This window comes from Zalophus californianus, chromosome 6, assembly GCF_009762305.2.
Source record: "Zalophus californianus isolate mZalCal1 chromosome 6, mZalCal1.pri.v2, whole genome shotgun sequence".
Lineage (NCBI taxonomy): Eukaryota > Metazoa > Chordata > Mammalia > Carnivora > Otariidae > Zalophus > Zalophus californianus.
The window spans coordinates 66,064,823-66,079,846 of record NC_045600.1 but is presented as its reverse complement, the minus strand read 5'-3'; the positions used below and the strand labels follow the sequence as shown (position 1 = coordinate 66,079,846).

Here is a 15,024-nt window from a genome sequence, read left to right as displayed (position 1 = left end):
CTGTGGAAAAAGTTTTAATGGTTACAAAAATTATATGTACCGCATAATATCTTTGACTAACATATTCTGGCTTGAAAAAGGGATTACTGTTAATGAAAGGAGTTAAGTAACATGCTCACTATTAAGGGAAAGGCTTACAGTGAGAGACAAAAAGGACATTAATAATACCAAGACGATCCGATTCTCGGGCATACATTACTCATGTACCTAATATGCTGACAGTTCCATACTCAATTCATATAATTATCACAGCATAAAGGAGGAATGTTTATGAAGGCAAGGTCATTTACGATGTAAAACAAAATGGTCTCAGCATGTCCACCACGAGCAAACGCTGAAACATTACCCATTTAATGAGCATTAATAATATATTAAAACCCAGAATTAAGTACATAAAAGAGAACAACTACTGCCCAGACTTAGGAAAGATACTACCTAGGCAATAGTCGGATGCTCAAGCTGCCTTTCCAGTTATTTTAAAGCGTTCCAAAAAAACTATGCCATAGATATCTGGAGACCTTTTCTTTGTTCTGCGGAAGTTGGGGGACAATCTTAGAGACTCCAAATGAAAAACAAAGATGTACCTGAAGAATTGCAACCTCATTACGAAGCTGGCTTTCTTGTTTGGTTGGAAATCTTAATTTGTCAATGATTTTAATAGCTACATCTCTTCCTGTTTTACGATGTTTTCCTTTAAAATAAAAAGAGGAAGATATTAGCATAATGTTATTAAATATCATCTATATTAAAGAACACCAGAATTTACAAGGACAATTTTGGGAATTACAAAAATGTTTCATTGAACACAACATTTCTAATGAGCATTGACTTACATCCATCAAGATTTCATTTCTTAGCTCCCTTATTCTAAATCAAATATGTACCATAAAATTAGCCACAATTTAGAAAACAAAAGTGGGACCTTAAAGGCTATACATATCAACAGCCTGATATTGTTGCATAAAAATATATGATTTAGAAACACGATATTGAGCTACTTAATATAAACAATCTTATACCACCAACAAAATGCTCTCCTTAAGAAAGTATAATTTTAAAGTCCTGATAAACTAATGCATGTCATAAGGGAAAGAATAAAAAGTCTTGGCTCTCACTTACTAGCTTTGGTACCCTGAGCAAATCACTTTAGGCTTTCTGAGTTTTAGGTACCTCATCTTCAATGGTAGGGCTGTTCTGAGCATTAGGTGAAATAAGATACCTAAGGTACACACACTGCCCAGAGAACTATACAAACTCAGAAAACCTTCATCATCATCACTGTCATTGTCATCACAAGACAGGCCTTTTACATACATTACATCCCATTTAAGCCTCCCAACAAACCTTTTAGGGAATCTATAGGGCACCCTCGAGCTCTTAACTTCTACACTACTATACTGTAGTAGGTATAGAATAGAGTAGTGTTAAATAAGTATGAAAATGACCTAATTACACGTTTTTTTTCACATACAAACAAACCTGAAATTCCATGATACCATTTGTTGTAAATCCAGCGTTCCTTCCCCCTACACTCTACTCTCACTCTTCCTTCTGACTCCTTCCAGACTCTTGCTGACTTCCTTCTGACACCTCCTTCCTTCTTTCCCAGATTGTCCTGTTTTCCCATTCTCTACTTCCCTAACATCACTTACTCTTGGACGCACTGCCATCTCTATTCTACTTAGTCATTCCACTCTCTACTCTCTTCAGGGTCAGACCTTCTTTTGTTTCCACTCCTCTGTCATGATATAGAGTACTTGACCTCTCTTCTGATAGTGGTTCTCATCTGCTTCATCCCCTATGAGACCGGTCTAAACTTTTCAGTTTCCTTGTGGAGTCCTCTTCCTGGGCCTGCTCCTTCAGTGTTGGGTATTACAAATTATCTGGCACCTGCTGGTCCCTCTGCCCTCATTTCTCAACCCTACAGGATGTGCAGTTATATTTACTATGTTTTATATTGCATGACTTTTTTTTTTTGCAAGCAATGATTACACTGTAGAGTAATACTCTGTGCAGCACTGTTACACTGCTATGCATTAACAAAAAGCACAATGTCTGCTGACTCATTGTGGGTTTCCCATAAAAAAATAGCATTTGAGCATTTTATAAGAATCAAAATTACTTTTTATTTTTTTATTTTTTTAAAGTAAACGCTACACCCAGTGTGGGTCTCAGACTCACAACCCCAAGATCAAGAGTTGCATGCTCTACTGACTGGGCCAGCCAGGTGCGGCCCAAATCACTTTTTAGAACAGAATATAACTTAATCAGTTTTTAACTAAAAAAGCACATATTATACTATCATAAACAATAATGAGTGAGACATTGTGATTATTTCAGAGCCCTCCCACCTCACAGAAAAGATAATTTTTTTTAACTGATTATATCCAAGAACTGAAAGTTGTGGTGTCAGTTTATAGGGGAGGTAAAGCATAAATATTAAATGTTTCTTAAAGACTTGAAAACTATAATTGAACTGGCTAGAATCTAAAACAGCAGAGTTTAAAATAATAAGTTCACCAAATAGCTTGACAATAAGGAAAAGGGTAAAAACCTAGTATTTCATTTCAAAACTTTAAAAAACGACAACCTTTATGAAATACATTGTCACAGATTTTAGAATTAAAAGATTATTTGTCTAGTTATGTGAATAGATTTCTTGTAGAGTTCTGATCAAATATGCTAAAAAGAAATGGAACTAATTTATGAATTATAACTTCCGTCCTTCTCAATATTTTGTCTAAATAAACCAGTATTTAACCAGCATTGTGTATAGATTCTGTCAAGAGTTAATCAAAAGAAGTTTTTTAGGAGTAGAAAAACTTCTCTTACAAGACAGAAATATCCAGTTCTCTAGATAGTGACTATCTCAAGAGAAATTGCTGAAAAGGTAAAACACAGAGAGATATATATACAAATATGTGTACACATAGGTCTTGTCTTTTATATTTTTCTTGGAGATATTACTGTTCTAAATACACGTAGCTAAAATTCCAAGTTAATAAAAATACTAGTGAGCTAACCTACCTCCATAAACAATTCCAAATTGCCCAGAACCCAGTACTTCATCAGGAAAAATCTGATATACTGTGCTGATGTCCTACAGGTGCAAGTCCAATGAAAAACAAACATGAAGTAGAACAAAACATTAGTCCTGATAAATTATATGTCTATTATATACATTACTAATATTATTAGATATTTTAACGTAAATGATAAGATTGTAAATGCTAGATGAAATGTGCAGCATCACTACAGAATTCAAAGCACACTCTTCAATTAATTTAATAGTGTAATATTTTTGCAAACTGGTTGGTTCTTAAGCAGCAGAGGTTTCAGAATGTTCAGTCATATATGTTTTAACAGAGAGAAATAAGACTTATAACTATACTACGCTACTTTAAGTATTCAAAAAGAGATTTGCTTGTGGGGATGGTTATTTAGAAATTTCAGGTTAAATAATCATGGGTCCCAATCACATGTCACTTCACTCTTTATGGCTAGGATGGTGAGGATGCTTCTCTATCAACCATCCAACCCAGATGAATCTAAACTGAAGGGGCTGAATCACTGTGAGTTGGAGACACCACAAAAGGATGACAATCCATTGTGAAACTCTCATCTGTGAGGAAGCTATTTTTTACTACTTTTGGAGGTCACAAGATCCAAATGTCTAGTCTTTTCTCTTTGAAATAATAATTGCTAAAGAAAGCATTATGTTTTAATCTATGTCTTACAGTCTCTGATTTGATGATTACACTCATGAAAACACAAACACCACTTTCCACTTTATGTATTCCTATTATATCATACTGAATTTTCTGCCTGTCCTCCACTCTTACAGTCTTTGTCCTTTCAGAAAGCGAGTCCTTGTACATCAAATCCTACCCTCTTCATCTCCTACCCACTCTTATCTTTTCCTTTGTGCTCCTCCCTATAAAACAACTACCAGTTGTCTCTATTCTGTTCTCCCTTCAGAGTAGCCATGGGTTGAGTTCAAGGTTGTCTGGAGACAAGAAAACAAATTAATACTGTTCCAGTATTTTGAGTCCCAGCTTCTCCAACTTTTTCATATGGCTCAATGGCCCACCCCAAATTTTCAGTGGATAACAGTGGCTGAACAGGGTGGAATGACCTGACAGGTATCTAGAATTTTCCAAGAGGCTTATAGATTACCTTTATTTCCCAAAGTCTTCTCTGGCTGAGCAAGAGCAAGAGGAACGTGCAGGTGTTTAGAAATATATTTCAAGATTAACAGCATAAGACTACAACTAACCTTCACTATGAAGTTTTCCTAATTCTCTTCAATTCAGCTTTGGTTTTCAGTTTACTTTATGCCAATTTAGCAAAGGATGCAAAGCTATAACTAGTGATGAACAGAGTTTCATGGATTTTATTCTTTAAAAATTAAACTCACATCAGTGTAAGTAAGGCTGTAAACATTTTGCTTTCAGTCATAGGTATAGCAGGGAAAACAGAGCAAAAGGTCTGAGTCACAGGACGGGGTAGGAAAGGCTTTATTACATGTTGGCTGCCTGTCATGACAAAATATAATAAATTATCTCATGTCAATGATTTTCAAAAACTGAGTTGAAAGGATGGAGTTATGTGGCATAGCCAACTAGGGCGTTAGAATATGGACCCATAAAATCTAATGATTTATGCAGTTTTCTGAGGTCTTGATAAGCATACGTGACTCTAAAAGCGTTCACAACTCCTTGTCATAAGACAGCACTGCTAGGTAGCAATCAAGGAATGAGAATTTAAGGGCTGCTTGTGCAACTCAAAGAATTTATTTTGTTTGGTATTGTGTTATATTGACCATTAAAATTCCAATACCAAGGTGGGCAAATGTGAGAAAAATCAGTCACTGCATTATAATTGTTTATCTGAGATGAATAATAGTATTTAGCTCTCCACACTACAGGATATAGAAAAATCACTTTAAAAAATCCACATAATATAATGTTTCTAAAATCTTATGGAAGAAAAATATCCCAATAGACCTTATTTTACTTTCTAGAAAATACTGAAAAATTAAAATGTTAGATAAATAAATATGTACTTTAGGATACTCTTATTTTCCAATAAAGAATCACATTACCACATTAGTAATGTGGTTTTATATTAGTAGGTACACACTCACCACATTTTCTTGAATCTGGCAATTTGATACTGAAATACTCACAGAAATATCTCCTGGAAATACATGTTAAAAAATACACAAAAGAAGTAAGAGAAGCAACATCAAAGCAAGCAGATTATAGGCTTTACTAATCAAGCTGCAGGGCTGTTTTTAAATCACAGCAATTAAATGTTTCTAGGAAAATGTTCATTAGAATATTTCTTTCCTTTTACAATTACAGATTTACTCTGTACTTGGCTTTGAAAAATAATATTTTGTCAGTTTAGAGTCTGGAGTCCTGAAGCCTTGGGTTAATGCTGGCTGCCGCTTTACCACTCTGGTAAAGTTGAGACAACTTAATCTCTCTAGGGCCCGATTTCCTCACCTGTAACACAGGCAAATCATTAACATCCACCTGTCAGGGTTGTTTTAGGCTTTAAAATAGAGACCTCACGTAAAATGCTTAGCACCAAAATAAACATATATAACCTATTTATATATGTACATTGCTTTACACATCAATAGAAAAGTTGTGACCAATCACCAGATAACTTACTGCAATACAAAAAACAGGTTCCCCCCTCGTAGGCTTCATTATTAAGAGCCATTTTGAAATTTAAAATTACACATTTTTACATAGATATTCCTCTAAAATATCTTTTTAAAATTCATCCTCAACACCTGATCACAGTTGCATTTTGGTAAAATCTGTCTCATTCTACTAATGAACAGAGACTTCTTTCTGGGATACAATTATCAAGAATTTCCAAGTACTCTGCATACCGAGTATCCTGCACAGAGTACCATGTTAGGGGGTTTTGAGGAAACATGTTAACTCACATTTGCAAATAACAAAACTGGCATTCCAGATCAAATGCAAGCTGACTAGATTACTCCTTCTTTTAGGACCAACAACAGCTCTAGGTTTCTGCTATTACCTAATACATAGGGTTTACATGAATTTGTTCAAATTTTCATATAAAATAAACAATAACATATGATCATTTAATGAGATACCTTAGTAGGTGTAGCAGCTTCTATTTGAGAGACCCAATGTTCTCCAATAAACTAAGTCATCCCCAAAGAGGCTCTCTTCAACTGTTCTACAGACACAAAACTAGAGCAGACTCACTGTGCGAGTTGGTTCCTGAACCTACAGTCGAGCCCTTGGGAATGACGGGCATGAGGGCATGCTGAATTGCCATCTCCCACATCCTGGCCACATCTGCACCAACACCACTGGTGAGGACACTGCTATTGGGTGGTGGGCTGGAAGGACTGACCACGTTTTCTCCCACGTAATACACTACATTGGCCGTAGTGATCTCAAAACAATGAGGATTGGCTCCATTAGGAATTAAAGCTGAAGGTTTTGCTGGTTCCAGAGATAAAATTTCTGATAAAGGAATTTCCTGTGGAAGAAAGAGTGTACTAACTGCAGTTTATCGCAAGTCTATGAACTTTCAAATAAAATTCATGCTAGGCACATGTGACAAATGACATTACAAATAGCCATCATTCAGGTAAAATAGTTTTATTAAACACAGAATACTGCTAAGCAAAATTCAAAAGTACCTTTACTGGGGGAAACTTTATCATCTCCTCTTGCCAGAAAAATTCAAGTGACTTTTTTACTACGTTCATGTGGCAAGAAAAAGTACAAATAGGAATAATGATTTTGAACCTGCACTGAGATCTAAGAATATAAATGATTAATTTTTATAATGGTGAGATAGAATCACACTTTTGAAATGCACTTGGGTATGCCTGGCTGTTGCTAAGTTTTAACTATCCTTTTAGGCACTGAAAATGAATCATATAATTTGATTCAACAGATGTTAATATAATAGTATAGCCAAATGAACAATTTTAGTGAGGTAGACCAGAGAGACTGGTTTTAAAAGCCGTTGCTTTTAAGACAATTTTGATAGCAAAAAATAATTAATCACCACATTGTCTATGCAGAGGTATGGAGTGACTAAGAAATAATAACTTTTAAAATAAATTTTTCATTTAAAACTTAATGAGGTTTCCTTTTTCTGTTAGAGCTGTGTAAAGTAGACACTGTGAGTCATATCAACTATGGCTGAGGCTGCATTAATTTTGAAGGAGCAAGTATATACTGTTTTCACTATGAACTTCTTTTGGAACCATGTTTTACTGGGTGATACATTATGTGACATCTGTACTATTTCACGTAGAGAGACAAAGTGGAAACTGCTGCCAAATTTTTCTCTAGAGGAAAGTGCTCCTTATGCATATTGGCAATGCATGGAGACATCATACAATGTTTCTTAACGCCCTGGGGAATGTGTTGTAAGACTATAGATGAACAAAAAACCTGGATGTAGTGGATATCAAGAATGCAGCCAATCTGCTGGACTTTGAATTTTCTAGTTAAAATGCACATATCTAATATACTCAATTAAACTTCCTCTTCCCCACCACCATTCCATGGGGCCAGAAGCACTCCTCAGGGAAATTTGAAATTCACAGATGACTAACTTGGGGTCACAACCTGATTCCCCTCAAATCTGTAAACTACAGAAAAAAAATATATCTCCTGGAACAAGCACAAAACAGTCATGTCTGTTAGACGTATTCTGTATTCCTAACACCCTACATTCCCAAGAAGACAAGAGGGAGCAGGAGACTCCAATTAAGGCAAGAGCCATCCTTACCTTGTAGTACCTGCTTCCGGTGTCATTTTGAAAGAGGGTAATACATTTGCTATCCAATCTCCAATAGTGCCGTTTCCGCTGAAACAGAAATTAGATTTAGGATCTTTAAAAAATTTTAAAAATACCAAAGATTAAAAAAAAATACCTAAGAATGATAAAACCAAAACATTTTCCCAATGGAGACATAAGATCTGATGGGCTCTGGACCAGGAAGACTCACACTGAATTTTAGACTCTAGAAGAAGTTGACTATTTAGCAATTGTGTGATACGTTTCTGCATCTCCATCAGAGAGTTAGGAGTAATAAAGGAGATAATATATTTGCACCCAGTGTAGTGCAAATATAGTAAACTTATAGTTTACTAGTAAACTAAACATAGCACTTAGTGCATGCGTAGTAAATATTTCTATTTTTTAAAAGATGTATTTATTTATTTTAGAGACAGAGAAAGAGTGAGCACTCAGGGGGTAGGGGCAGAGAGAAACTGAAGCAGACTCCCTGCTGACTGCAGAGCCCAAGGAGCTTGATCTCATGACCCTGAGATCACCACCTGAGCCGAAACCCGCACTTAACCTACTGCGCCACTCAGGTACATTTCCATTTTAAAAATTTATTTGACTGCTTGCAGAGCCAGAGGTGGATTTGCAGTTTGTAATAAAATAAAAAGGGTTAGATATAAGAGATATTATAAGAGATGTAGAATTTATGTATACTCATTATTTCAGAACATAAGGAATACCATGCTTATCCAGTCAAGTATTCTGGCCTCCATTAGAGATGGAAGAATTCTGAATATTACAGAACTAAAGAATATTTTGTTGGATGTCAAGTCTGACTCCATGACATCAATGTAACGAAGTCAGGGGAATGCATCAAACTCTATGTTCTCTTAAGTTCACTACAGATTTAAACTTCCATGATTTGGTGATAAGGTCCTTGTTCAGTCTAGGTTTATGGTCCACAATTTTAGGGTGTGTGTGTGGGGGGGGTGGGGGTGTGTGTGTGTGTGTGTGTGTGTGTGTGTGTGTGTGTGTGGGTGTATTCATCCTTTTAGACCAAAAAGCCCTAGCAGTATTCTTGGTTCTCAACCACAACTAATCTTAGACCAGTCAAATATATTAGATATGCTTTAAATACTGTATGTCTGCCATGTCTAGGAAGAACTAGAAATGATATTCAATTGGATCCTATAGTAAGTCATGTAAATCTCTCTCCAGCAGAGAAGACTGATATTATAGATAGAGTAATTAGGTTATGGGTGTCTATTTTTCTAAAGAAATGTTGGGGATCCTATAAATAAGAGGTGAGGAGGAAAACACTACCAGTAACTGAGAAAAGATGCTTATCACCAAATGTCTATTAGTTCAAAACAAAAACGAAGATTTTTCTTTTCTCTCTCTTTCACACATGCACAATCTCATTCATCACCTATTAGAAAAATCTGGAGTAGTGAACACCTCAGACTACATTTAAAAAATTAAAATATGTTGTCCTTTATCTAATAAAATACAGGATCACTGTATTCCCAAATGGGTCAGTTGTTAAGTGAACACTTAATTAAGGATTTAAAAAGTGTATAATAGTTATCATTGTTTTTTCTCTCCCTAAAATGCAGTGTTGTTTTTTTTTCCTTAAATTCTGAATCACAAAGGAGCATTCTGAAAATACATGCTGTCATTTTCATGACTGCTATAAAATGACAGGTAGATCAAGTTGTTCGGAGATCATCTCAAGTAACAGAGGTAAATGACTTTGTTTCCCTGAGATTGCTGTCTACACTTTTTTCTAACTCAGTTGCTTGCTCAACTACCTCCGACACCCAGAGACTGTTAATGTGTTCCACCGGATCCTACGCAATGCCCAAGCAGAGGTTTGCTCCTGGTAACATATGTCCTGCGGTCTTGTCAAGGCACTAGCAACTCTTCTAATGAAAGCTAGTGAGCCAAGAGTAAACTGCTGGCTGTGGATCTTACCAGGGTGTCCTTGCTGGTGTAATGGACCATCCATCCTTCTTTCAACACCGTGCTGCTTTTCCTCTTCGTGTGTTTGACAGACTGCACAACTCTCATGAGCGGGATATTGTTGCTTGTTGATGGACTTGAAAAGTCAAAATATTTTGGGAGAGAAATGTTTTTAGATACAGATCTTTTCCTGCATAAAACCTTATTTCAGCTATTTCAGGGGGAAAGTCAAAAAACATTCACATCCCATTTTTGGTGAAATGTATTGTCAGAATACCATGGTTCAGAATCTGGATTACTCTGAGTGATAGGCACTTTACACTTTAAAAATCCTGAAGCAGGATAATAATCACCTTAGTTTTTAGGTTGAACCGCATGGTGTTCAGTCTTCGGGGAAACACCAGATAGATTACCGTCTTAGGGTACTGAGGCCACAGTATTCAGAATCACACATAAAAGCTTATTTGCTTACTTATCATAGACTACAGGCAATATATTAATCATGCGCATAATATAATAGAACATGATTTTGAGTCTGGATAATTTCATAAAAAGTAGACTCTGCCATTTAAACTCTCTTAAATAGCTATTGTTCACAGGATCCTTCATCTCTTTGCCTTTCATTTCTGTCTCTGTCTCTTCTTGAATTCTTCCCTACCCACTCTGCATATATGCAAGCACCTCCCCCCAAACTCCCCCCACTTTGATACTACAGAAATGTACACCTTCAAAAGATAGTTCCGTCACAAGACTAATATTTTCCAGTATATTTCTTATGCCGTTAAATGGAAAAACTCCAATTATTTTATTGCTCTACTCATGAGCAATTTCAGTTTGCCAATAAATATGGCATTTGTAAAACGGACACAAAAGTGTGAATACATTTTATAATGTAAATCAGAGGCTGGGAAACTTTTTCTGCAAAGGACCAGGTGTAAACATTTTTAAGCTCTGCAGAATAGTTAATTCTGCCATTGTGGTGCAAAAGCAGCCACAGACAATATGAATGGGTCACGCCTATGTTTCAATAAAACTTTATTACAAAACAGGCAGCAGCCTCATTGACCATAGTGTGCTGATCCCTGATATCAAAAATGGGGATCATCTAGTAATCTAGAAGTACAGATGATCAAATCCCAAATATAAAATTTCACATACTTCTGAAATAAAATACAGAAGAGTAAGATGTAGACATATGTGATATTTGTATAAGGGGCCAGCTATAAGATAGATGGTATCCACTGATGTTGGCCCCTGATCTTTGCAGGTCCAAACAATGAACTCTGAATAAACATTAATTTAGCAGTAAACCTGTGGCTGGCAAATATGAGTAACTTTCACATGCAAAAGAAAAGCGATCACAGAAAAAGGCAATGCTAGAAAGGATGCAAAACTACACCTCTCTAAGGCTATCCAGACCTCCTAACTCCACTGGCTCTCCCCTAGTTCACATCGCATTCTTAAACAAATCAAGCACACGCTTTAAATTTCTTCTCCAATAGATAAAAATAGCAAAGAATCTTAAAAAGGAAATTCCCCTGCTGGCGTGAGACTGGGAGTGCAGCCCTCACCTGATGGTTCTGTTGGAGTCCTCAGGGTCGGGGTCTGGGTCCTGCATTTCCCCACTGTCATTCTGGCACTCTGCCATCACCACCTCAGCATCTTGAACCATTGCCTCTTCCATGTCATCCATGAGCCCACTGTTCCTTTCACTGTCATTGTCATCACTCCCTTCTTCCATGACCACATCAGACTCTGCCCCAGGGCTAAGCAAATCTAAAAAATTGTTTTGCATCCATGAAGATAAGCCTGGAATCCTAGAGTCAGGGCTTAAGAGAGTTAGGCAATCCTACAACATATCAATTGGAAGCCCTAAAAAAATACTTATTTCAAGAATTTATCCTCTCTTTCCTTTTCTTTTTTTTAAATTTTAGTTCATAAGTATCTGAAATTATCAGTGGATGAATACATAATTTTATAAGCAGATGTTTCTTTTTCATGCCCCTAAGCCTAAAAACATGAAAAGACATGGAGAGCCATGGCAGGAAGCCAAGGGTAGGATAGAAGCAAAGTTCTAGGAAGCAAAGTGATACCAGGAACGAGTGAGGAGGAAACTGGTCTATTTCAGTAGCCCAGCCCCGGTGGGAAAAAAGGGCTACATGGGAGGATGAGGGAAAGTTTGACATGCAAGAAGACTCGGGGTCACCGATTCTTGCTATTCCAGTAAATTTTTAAGTCATGGATTCCAATATATCCAATTGGTCACATAGCAGCAGTTTTTAAATACTTAAGATATTTGATATTTGAAGTAATACTGAATCCTGTCATCATGCATTTGATGGCAATGCAATAAATTATAATTACAGTTGGCCCTTGAACAACATGGATTTCAACTGTGTGAGTCTACTTACACACAGATTTTTTTTTTGATCAATACAGTACTGTAAATGTATATTTTCTTCCTTATGATTTTCTTAATAACACTTTCTTTTCTCTAGCTTACTTTATTGTAAAAATATAGTATATAATACATATAAATACAAAATGTGTGTTAATCAACTATGTTATTAATAGGCTTCTGGTCAACAATCGGCTATTAGCAGTAAAGCTTCTGGGGAGCCAGAAGTTATAGTCAGATTTTCAACTGTATGGGGGGGTTGGTCCCCCGCCAATCCCCAAGTTGTTCAAGTGTTGACTGTACTTACAAATGCAGAGTACTTATTTTAAACTGAAAAACAGATCATGGACCTCAGCCTGCCAAGCTTGGGAAATTCATGTTTTTACCAGATTTTTCTGACTGTATGGGAAAATGCCATTTCAAAGTAATCAAGAATATCAAAAACCGCACTGTTTCCCCTTAGTTCCAGTTATCAAGAACATACTGACATTTCCTGGGCCTGAAAAAGTCAATTCCCCATGCCACAGAAAGTGGGAAGACTGCCAAGATTTCCATTTTGGCAGCTAATCCATGAATCTCCAAGGCAGGAACTAGTAGGAATGCTTTCCTTGAGAGATTTCCCTTCTTCTTCTAGGTACATATTTCTTCTAGGGAAGAAAGTTCTAGAGAAAAGGTAACCCTTTATTCTTCAGAGTTTTAGCATTAAAAATACTCAATTTTTTTCTCTGGTCTTCTGTCCACCATTTTTTTTTCCAGAGGAATCACAAAACTGATATTAGACTCAAGGTATAAAGCAGTCCACTGTCTACAGAAAAAGTTAGCCTGGGGTACTAAGTCAAATATTTTACTAAGACTCCATTAGGAATACTACTCAGGAAGAAAAAAATGTCAGCTGTTCCTTTAGGACACGGTATTTTACTTAGGAATCTTTCAAAGTTAATTTTTACAGTTAGAGTTTTCTCAAAAGAATATTCCCAAGTATAAAAAACAATATATATTTTTAATTGGCTGAATTAAAGTTCTTTTTATTATTATTAAAGATTCAAGTTAATAAGCACACATATAACCGAATTAACTGGGTGGAGGAAGGAAGTGGGTGATTATTTCTTGATGGGTCAGTCTCTGATTCTTCCCTCCCTTTCCTCCCAAAGAAAAATTAATCTTTGTCCCAGTGCTTGGAAGGAGAAGGATGAAGAAAAAGAGACTGAGAGCTATAACTTGCAGGCATTCCAACATTTTCTACATTTCTGAACAAACTAGGAAAGAAGTATTAAGAAGAAAGCTGAGAAAGAAATTCTGGACATCCAAGTTTTCAGTACTAGCTGTGCACTGCATAAAAATCAAGCGAAGCTCTTTGGTTTTCTTTTTTTTTTTTTTTAAAGATTTTATTTATTTATTTGACAGACAGTGAGAGCAGGAACACAAGCAGGGGGAGTGGGAGAGGGAGAAGCAGGCTTCCCGCCAAGCACGGAGCCCGATGCAGGGCTCGATCCCAGGACCCTGGGATCACGACCTGAGCTGAAGGCAGATGCTTAATGACTGAGCCACCCAGGCGCCTCAAGCTCTTTAGTTTTCATCAAAACTCATTGAAGAGCGTTTTTCTAAAGTCAAATAGAACAAACTGAGCCCATAATTTACTTTGGGCTGGGTCACAAGTAACAGAAAAAAAAAATCCTGTGAAGTCATTACAGACACACTCTTGAACAGGGAAGAAGCACAGATGTGACAGTTGATCTTTCACTTACCTCCATTAATGGTCACTTCACCAAGGCAGTTGTTGGGTACTTTGGATGCACAACGTTTGTGACAGTTGAATCTGCAATCTGATCACAACGATTGTGAAAGGAAACAAAAACCAAGCACTCATCAGAAAGAGGAGTTGTGAACTAAGAAAAAGAACAGTAATTTCAAATGGATGAGGACTACTTTCCAGATCAAAGTGCGGCTGGCGACAAATGTCCGGTGGCAAGATCCTCCTTACCTTTGCACTGGAGGCCCTGCCGAAAAAGCCCCTTGAGCAGCTTCTTGCAGTACTGGCACACGGTGGGCCGGGTGTATGAGTGGATGACGAACGTGTGTGGCACTTTCACCTTAGACATCAAAATCTTGTCAAGCTGAATCGGTCGTCCAATGTATGACTGAGAATTCGACCTCTTCTCTCGACCAATAAAGGACTCTGATGGTGACTTTTGCTGTGTTTGAAATACAATAAAGGATAATAAGATGTAAGAGATGACTTGATTTATATATACATATAAACATATATATATCTATATATATATAAATTGTTTTTACTGTTTAGTGGTTGGGTCCATAAGGAAATGAGAGGAGTAAACTAAAATTGTGTTTCTGTTATTTAATGTAATTTATACCCCCTTTATTTCTCATCTGACTTACCTTATTTTTACAGTCTGAAAAGAAGAGAATTAGAGATCAGAATATTTGAAACTGATTTCTAGAACTTTCAAATTTGGGGCTTTTAAAAAGTAACATAATTAGTTGTAATGCAGAAGTATAAAGTTGAAGGCAAACACACAATGATCCTTCACCCCACTGCACATGTTATTTCTTTGACATTTTCTGAAGTATGACATGCACGTGGTTAAAAAAAGGCAAGCAGTCTGCATAGTGCATCATCTGAAAAGTGCTTATGGTTCCTCTGAAGTTCCTCAAAGCAAAAATAAATATGGTTTGATATTATTCCTCAACAATAGAAAAGTGAAGGGTTAAAATTATACTCTCATTTTTATAATTAAAAAACAAAGCAACTAGTGGACTATACAAGACACACAAATATGGGTGTTTGGTTATAATTACATCTCTGTGCACTCTTGTCTCTCATTTTAAAAATTATTTAA

The 15,024-nt window shown here is 36.4% G+C and overlaps 1 protein-coding gene across 4 annotated transcripts in view; it reads right to left on the bottom strand.

Annotated features, from left to right (window-relative positions):
• PRKD1 (protein kinase D1) overlaps positions 1–15,024 on the bottom strand; it is a 319,380-nt gene that overhangs the window by 42,814 nt on the left and 261,542 nt on the right. For all 4 annotated transcript variants that reach the window (XM_027569854.2, XM_027569852.2, XM_027569853.2 and 1 more), the window contains 9 exons: positions 14,148–14,358; positions 13,912–13,989; positions 11,340–11,544; positions 9,781–9,904; positions 7,807–7,884; positions 6,258–6,537; positions 5,147–5,199; positions 3,028–3,100; positions 585–691 (listed from right to left, as the gene is read on the bottom strand). In XM_027569854.2, the coding sequence (XP_027425655.1) occupies positions 585–691; positions 3,028–3,100; positions 5,147–5,199; positions 6,258–6,537; positions 7,807–7,884; positions 9,781–9,904; positions 11,340–11,544; positions 13,912–13,989; positions 14,148–14,358 (1,209 nt within the window). The remainder of the gene's footprint in view (positions 1–584; positions 692–3,027; positions 3,101–5,146; positions 5,200–6,257; positions 6,538–7,806; positions 7,885–9,780; positions 9,905–11,339; positions 11,545–13,911; positions 13,990–14,147; positions 14,359–15,024) is intronic.